General features: G+C 55.8%; 1 protein-coding gene across 2 annotated transcripts; it reads right to left on the bottom strand.

Moving 5' to 3' along the window:
• Window positions 1-222: 222 nt before the first annotated feature.
• RHOC (ras homolog family member C) lies at window positions 223-6,249 on the bottom strand. 2 transcript variants are annotated; one of them, XM_005542303.4, is made up of 5 exons: window positions 6,200-6,249; window positions 2,739-2,901; window positions 2,095-2,215; window positions 1,657-1,787; window positions 223-814 (listed from the first exon to the last, which is right to left on the bottom strand). In XM_005542303.4, the coding sequence occupies exons 2-5, from the start codon at window positions 2,892-2,894 to the stop codon at window positions 641-643; spliced, it is 582 nt and encodes a 193-aa protein (XP_005542360.1). In that variant the 5' UTR covers window positions 2,895-2,901; window positions 6,200-6,249; the 3' UTR covers window positions 223-640. The 2 variants fall into 2 exon arrangements, with proteins under 2 accessions (XP_005542360.1, XP_005542361.1); XM_005542304.5 differs by lacking the exon at window positions 6,200-6,249 and adding an exon at window positions 4,145-4,229.
• Between the last annotated feature and the right edge of the window lie 1,558 nt (window positions 6,250-7,807).

Below are 7,807 nucleotides of genomic sequence, written 5' to 3'. Positions count from 1 at the left end.
CCACCCACAGGTTTCTAAGTTTAGCCCCCTGCTACAGACCACTCCCTTCACCCGCCTCCTTGGCCCAGAGCCAGGCATGACCTCATCCTTTGCTCTAAGACTCCACCCTGCCGGCCGCTGGCCTGCCTTGTAGGCAGTGGGCCAGGCTGGCAAGCAACTTGGACATGAAAAGAGATGGGACACTAAGCACCCAGAGGGAAAGACCAGAAGCTGCCACACACGTTGGAGCCTGTAGCCTTTATTCATGCCCCCCTGACCAAATGCAGTGAGAGACAAGGCCCCTGCCAAAAACAACTCCAGGGGCCTGGGACTCTGGGTCCCCTACTGCAGATACTTTCCTGTGAGCCAGAATTGTATAAAGTGCTGGTGTGTGACCATCCTTTGGGAAAGGTCAAAGGGGCAAGAGCCCCAGGGGCCCTGAGGAAGGGCAGGGCATAGGCCTGGTTCCCAGAGCACTGGGAGGGAGGGCCCGCACCACCCCACCACCTCAGGGCTAGGAAACCTCAATGCAGTCCTGGGCAGGAGGGAACGGAAAAGGGGAGCCTTCAGCATGGAGCCCTAAGGAGGCTGGGGTTGTAGGGGGATAATTTCTGTACCCCTGTTGAAGGGAGGGGGCATGTTTGGAAAGGCCTTGGGGATCTCAGATAATGGGACAGCCCCTCCGGCGCTTGTTCTTGCGGACCTGGAGGCCAGCCCGAGTGGCCATCTCAAACACCTCCCGCACTCCCTCTTTGGTCTTGGCTGAGCACTCAAGGTAGCCAAAGGCGCTGATCCGGTTCGCCATGTCCCGGCCTTCCTCAGACCTAACGGGCTCCTGAGAAGACAGAAGATGAGGGGTCAAAGGAAGCTGGTGACTACATGAACCTCTCCTGCCTCACCCATAAGTGTAGCAGCTGGAACAAATGCCGCCGCCTCCAGTCCTGACCCAAAAAAAGCACCCAGGCCCCAGCTACCCTGGGCAGCTTCTGGGCCAGGGATCCAAAAATCCCTCCGGTCCCTCCCTCCATTCCCATTCAGCCCCACCTCCTCCCACACACAGCCCCCAGTTCTCTTGTCTGAATGAGCGCCTCCCACCTCCTGACTGCTCTGCCTCCATCCTCACTCTTCCAGTCAGAATTATTTTTCTAACACACAGACCTAACATCTCCCCACTTTGAAACTTTGCCTTAATTATCTGCATTTCTTACCCTGACAGCTTTCTCTAATGAAGTCTAGTGCTCTGGCTAGAGAGCCACTTAGGTCCCTGAATAAGCCAGCTCTCTCATCCCTTCTTCCAGCCATTTACACAATGCTTGCCCTCGTTCCCACATCCACATCACCCTACACCTCCCCCAGGGGCACTGTGATGGCACAGCCTGGGTACCCGAACATAAGCTGTCTCCCCGAGGGCAGATTTTCTTAATCATCTTAATAGTCCCAATTCTAAACAGAATGGACAATTAACTGGAATAAATAAAAATGCCAAGTGACTTTGGACAAGTCACTTCATTCTCTGATGCCTCATCAGACACAACCCTACGGGTCCTCCCTCACCAGGAGATATTACCATCTCCCCTAACACATGGCAGTAGCTGGAAAGAAGCTCCCTTTGCCCGTCTGCAACCCCGCAGAGGGTGCCTTCTTCCCCAGGGGCTCCAGCCTGGCAGCCGCACCCACCTGCTTCATCTTGGCCAGCTCTCTCCTGGTGTGCTCATCTTGCCTCAGGTCCTTCTTATTCCCCACCAGGATGATGGGCACGTTGGGGCAGAAGTGCTTCACCTCTGGGGTCCACTTCTCAGGAATGTTTTCTGTGCAGACATGCCCCAACAGGTGTCGGTGCCTCCACTTAAGCTAGAAAGCTCCCCTGGGGGACCCTCATCTTCCCACAGCAGAATCTTAGAAGCCATTCAGCATGATGGTCCCTTTCACAGCTCAAAACCTCAAGAGCAGTATGCCTTCAGAGGGCCAGTTACCACAGTAAAGGAGACCAGCAGGGCCTGAGTGCTCCCCTGCATCCCCACCCCCCATCTCTGAAGATGACTGAAGACAGGCCAAGGCACGACACCTCTGGCTGATTCCGAGGGGTTCTCAGTCCCCTCCCTCCAATCTCCTCACCCAGGCTGTCGGGGCTGTCGATGGAGAAGCACATGAGGATGACGTCAGTGTCCGGGTAGGAGAGAGGCCGCAGTCGATCATAGTCTTCCTGCCCTGCTGTGTCCCACAGAGCCAGCTCCACCTGACACACAAGGCCAGTGAGTAGCTGGCCTGAGGGCCCCAACCCTGCCACCCAAAGGTCCTCTGAAACCACTGTTCTTTGGGCTCACTGAACTTCTTTATTGAGTACCTGCTATGTGCCAGGCATTGTATTAATCACTGTCCCACAACATAAATCAGGTCAGTTTGTTAAAGAAAGCTAAGACACGTGTTTGACCCTTGAGTTGCCACTGTGAGCACCATTATTTTGGTTAATTCTCACGACAACCCTTTGAGGGAGGTCTTACCATCATCCCCATTTTGCAGGTGGGGGAGCTTAAACCCAGAGGCAAAGGGACTCGGCCCAGGTTACAGAGCCAGTCTGTGGGAGAACCAGAAAGTATATCCAGGTTTTTTAAGACTGCAGATATACTTCCTAACTTTTACTGGTTCCAGCAGGGAGAATGACACAAGGACAGGGGTAGGAGTGGGGAAGGACATACTAGGTCATTCAGTGACTGGGGGCGGGGATCAGGGTCGGGTGGGAAGGGCATCTCTGCCTTCACCTGCTTGCCGTCCACCTCAATATCCGCAATATAGTTCTCAAAGACAGTAGGGACGTAGACCTCCGGAAACTGATCCTTGCTGAAGACGATGAGGAGGCAGGTCTTCCCACAGGCACCATCCCCAACGATCACCAGCTTCTTTCGGATTGCAGCCATGGTGGGGCTGCCAGGAAAGAGGTATTGAGGATTTGAGGAAAAGCCATTAAAGTCCAAAAACACTTCTCTAGGGCCCTCAAACCTTCCTGGAAACCGAGGCCTCTAGCAAAGGGACAGGGGGCTTGCTCAGGCATCTTCTGGCCAAACACCAATTGTGCAACAACAGAGCTCGAAATTCCTAATCTCTGGGTCAGGGACAGGTCTCCCTCGATGGGTTAGAATACAGTGGTGGGAGGTGGATGATGACCCCACTTGGGAGCTGGAAAACATGAGTTTCAATCTAATCCACTTGCCAACTTGGGGACTCCAGGTAGCTAAAGAGCTGCTCAGGGATGCGGGACGTCCAGGGAGCAAGCTTCTATCTACTTCACACATCAGGGTTTCAAGTCAGACTTCATTGGTTACCAGGATTTTGATGCATTTACAGTTTAATAATCTCTAAGGTCCAATCTAGAACAGATTGTCCCTCAGCACAAGTCATACCTGTCCAGTCACAAATAAGGAGTCCCTCTCTAGGACCAGAGTAGCAGAACCAGCTACCAGGTGGTAGGTGGGTAAAGGAAGAATAGTTATAGAGTCCCTAGGTGCCAGGCACTCTGTCGGGCATTTTGGCAGGAATTATCTCCTTTGGTCCCCAGATGCCTGGGAGGTAGATGGTGTACTTTCCATTTTGACAAACTAGGAAACTAAGGCTCAATGAGGTTAAGACAGATTCAGAGCTGTGGCTTATAAGCGGCAGGGATAGCATCCATAGCAGGACTGTGTGACTCAAAGCCGTGCCTCTTCGACATGTCACCTCAGCGGTAGGAAGGAGAGCAGAAGCAGGGAAACCCAGAGGACAGGGGCAGCAGCCAGCCAGCTTCCCTGGTCCACCCCACCCGGTCCCCAAAGCCCCAAGTCATACAAAGGAGGCTCAGTCCCAGCAGTGCCCACAGCTCGAGTTTGGGCAGGCTGCCTTCCTCCCCCCTTCCTCCTGGGCCTGCCAGCAACACTGGGTCACTCAGCCCCTGGCAGGGGACAATGACCACACTGTAGGGAGCCACACATCCACCACAGCACAGTGACTGAGAAGAATCCACCAGGGAATCACCTCCACCCACTCTGGAACAGTCCCTTCCTCCCTTGGTCCAGCTCACCCACAGGCCCTGCCCACCCCTCCCTGTGACTCAGGGCAAGGAGTCAGCTTCCCGGGCTTCCAAGTGTCCCCCACCCCCAGCACACACGGCGAGCATCTGCACAGTTCATCACACCTTCGCAGCTTCCCTCACTTCCTCCTTCCCTGGGGAGGGGAACCGGCCTCCAGCCGGCTGAAGTTCCCAGGCTGCAGGAAGAGAGGGCGGGCTCTGGAGCTGAGATGAAGTCAAGGCTGTTGGGAAGAGGGAGGGGGCTAGAGTCTGGGTTGGGAGGAGTCCCAAAAGAAGAGACAAATGAGGGCCAGTCCCAGCACCAACCAGGCAGGGAGCAGTTAAGAAAGCGACGGTAACCTGATCTCGGCTTCAAACCTAGCTTTTTCTCTCAGTCCCACATCCTGTCAAACTGGGCTGACTGAAGGCCTCTACTCCCCACACCCCGCCACCACCTCACACTGCCCTTTAGGAAACGAATCCTCCAGTCCCAGGCCTGTTCCCTTCAACAGCAGATCCTAGGTGGCCCTTCCCTTGCCTCCACACACATTCACAAAACTGTCGGTTTTGTGGACGTGAGTCAGAGAATTTACAGGAGTTCAAAGTACACAGCCACACTCTTCCCACCAGAAAATGGACTCTCTCTGATTCCCCAGAAGACAAGCAAGAAGGCTTTCACCCTGCCGGCAGATAGCCTCCAGAAATGGAAACCACCCTCCAAAAAGAGGGTTCCTCGGGAATTCTATCCAGGTGACTGACGCTAGGATTTCTTCCAACTCCTCCACCCACTCCATTAGTTCACCTTGCCCTGTTTTGTAAAGATGGGCTGGGGTAGCCCCACCCTGGGGTGGGCAGTGTTGATGGAGGGCAATCACTACTGGGGTGAAAGCCAGTCACTTAGGCATGAGTATGTCACTGCTGTCCCCCCAGCAGGGTAATTCAGATGGCACCAGAGTGGTAGGAGGCAGAGGACAGAAGCCCGGGGTTGAGGCATGTGTTAAGGGACCTGGAGCCTCCAGCTCAATTAGAAGACCTTCCCTCCAGGCTATGGTTGGGCCGGAACAGCAGGCAGCCCAGGCCAGGCCAGGACACTAGGCCCAAGGCCAAGATGGCATGGATAACTCCCTATGGGAGGCAGCCCCAGAGGGACTGTCCCACTGACCCCTTAAGAGGGGCAACTGAGCCCCACACAGGTCCTGGAATGGAGCCTGGAACTTCTGGGGCCTTCCCCAAGACAAGACAGTGTGGATACACCAGATCTCTCTCCAACCGCTCTCTTGAATTCCCAGATGATCCAGAGCGGCCGGTTGACTTTGCTGACCCACCCTACACCTAGGGAAGGAATCCGTTCTGGAGATACCAGGAGATACCTCATTCTCAACTTTAAAACCAGAGTGAGGGTGGGACTCGGCCTCAGGATCCCAGCCCCAAAACCCCAGGATACTCCTTGTTGGTTCGAGTATGAAGAAGGAGAAGGATTCTCATTCTCATTTTCTCTCTGTCTACACACACACACACACACACACACACACACCCCCCACAGACACACACACACACACACCCCCCACAGACACACACACACACACACACCCCACAGACACACACACACACACACACACACACACACACACACCCACCCACAGAGTTGGATCCTTCCCCATCTCCCTTATCCTCAACACAAGCGGGCTCCAGGAACCGTCTAGGGCGGCGTCCAGACCCTGCCGAACAGTGGCAGGTCCCAATGGTCACATCCCGCCCCTATTCCCGCCATGCCTCCCTCCTGGCCTGGAGGAATTCCCACCCCATCCCACTCTAGGTCCCCTGCGGCCGCCCGCCCTGGGGGCTGGAGCGTCTGAGTTGAGGCTCCCTCGCCCCTCACCCGGCGGGGCAGGTTCCAGGAAGCTGGAAGGAGAGGGGAAGGGGCTCCGACTCGGACCTCAGGAGGCGAGAGCCCCTGCCAGCAAGTCCGGGCCCCCTCGCTGCAGCCCGGGGAGGTGCCGACGCGGCCGACCCCCGCCCAGCCCGGATGCCGACTCCGCAGGGAGGGAACGGGGTCCAAGCCCAGGCCGAAGCCCCCTCCCTGCACGGGCCTCGATCTCCGGCCCAGAGAGGAAGGCAAAGTGCTCTCCCGGGGACGAGTTCCCAAGACGCCCCGCTGCCCGCAGACCCGGCCCAGGGTACCTTCGGTTCCGCCGCCTCCAGCTGCGCGGCCGGTGCCTGAGGCTCAGACTGACCCCAGGGCCCCGCCCCGCCCTCCTCCAGCTCCGCGGCGGGGAGGGCGGGCCCGGCAGGGGGAGGGTCGGCTGGGGGCGGCCCTTGGCTCGGCCCGCCCCGGCCCCGCGCAGGGCGGCCGCCGCTTCCCTGGTCCGCAGGCCTGGGGCCGGGGGCGTCCACTCCGCCAGGTAGGGGAGGGCCACGGGGTTATTCCGGGACTGCGGAGGAGCCGGGCGAGCGGGGCCAGCACTACCTGAGTGAACTCACTCTGCCCAACCTTCCAGCCCCTAGGGGAGGACCGGCGTCGGGAAAGTTAAGAGTGCTAGGGGTGGGGTCAGGAAGGGCCGCTGCTGCCCTCCTGTGGCCAAGCAGCCACCCGCTCTTGCTGCACCTGGGACCTCTCCGGAGGCGGGACTGGGAAAGGGCAGCCCCCGGCACGTCCCAGGGCCCGGCGTGGGTGTGTTGGTTGGGGGAGATGTTCACTCTCTTGTTCCTAGGATCGTACAGCCCAACGTCATCCCCCAAACTTGAAGACCTCTCAGAGCCGTTCAGACCCAGACCAGCGTTCCTCCTCACAATTCGCTTTCCTCCCTGGGCCTGGAATTTCCAGGAGTCCAATTCCTACCTACTCCTCAAAGGGTGCTCCTAGAAATGCTTCCGGATCCCAGCTGGGAATTCTGTTCCCACTTCTAGTTCTGACTTGGTGTATAGGATACTTACCTACACGCGTATCTCCTTTTCCTGTAAGGAAGCTGAGGAGGTGGGAGTAGAATGAGGACGTCCACCAACATTTCATTGGCTTGTGCTTGGGACACTACACAGCTTAACCCTTTCAATATTCATCACAGATCTTTGGGGAAAATATACCCATCCCTTTTTGCCCATAGGGAAGCTGAGGCTCAGAGAAATCAAGTGGCTTACACAAATGTTTTTGACTTGTGACAGCAAGAATTCACACAGCCGGGCCTGTCTGGCTCCAAACTGGTGGTCTGGCCCTGCTACTTCCCAGGCTCCTCCAGCCTGTCCCTTCCCCCGTTGTCTAGCACAGTGAGTGGCACGTAATAGGTTGCCAACAAATATTTGATGAATGAATGAATGTTAGGAGTCATACAGACTTTATCTGAAGTGCAATCCAGACATTTGACAAATGTGAAAACTGAGGTCCGCAGCAGTTTGGCCCCAGGCCTCTTAACTGGCTCAGTAAACATTTCTTGAGGGTGAACTGAGAGCTATGTTTGGAAGATCCATTTCTGCCTTCAAACAACTTAAGAGTCTAAATGAGGAATGCAGACAATTTCAAGATGGCTAACATTTATTGAATCCATATTACATGGACCTGGGTCCACATACATTAACTACAAAAATCTCATGAGGTAGCTATCTTCATTTTACTGAGAAGCAAATTGAGGTTCAGAGAGGTTACAAAGCTAGTGCTGGGTCTGACACTAGAACCCAAACAACTGAACTCTAGAGCCCCTGTTCTTAATTGCTACTCCCTACTGACTCCTAATGTAGACAGTTATAATACAGGAGGTCATTGCTGTAGTGTGGGCCTGTGTGGCTGTGGGATACCCA

This window comes from Macaca fascicularis, chromosome 1 (assembly GCF_037993035.2).
Source record: "Macaca fascicularis isolate 582-1 chromosome 1, T2T-MFA8v1.1".
Taxonomy (NCBI): domain Eukaryota; kingdom Metazoa; phylum Chordata; class Mammalia; order Primates; family Cercopithecidae; genus Macaca; species Macaca fascicularis.
This window is presented reverse-complemented; position numbering and strand designations above follow the sequence as displayed.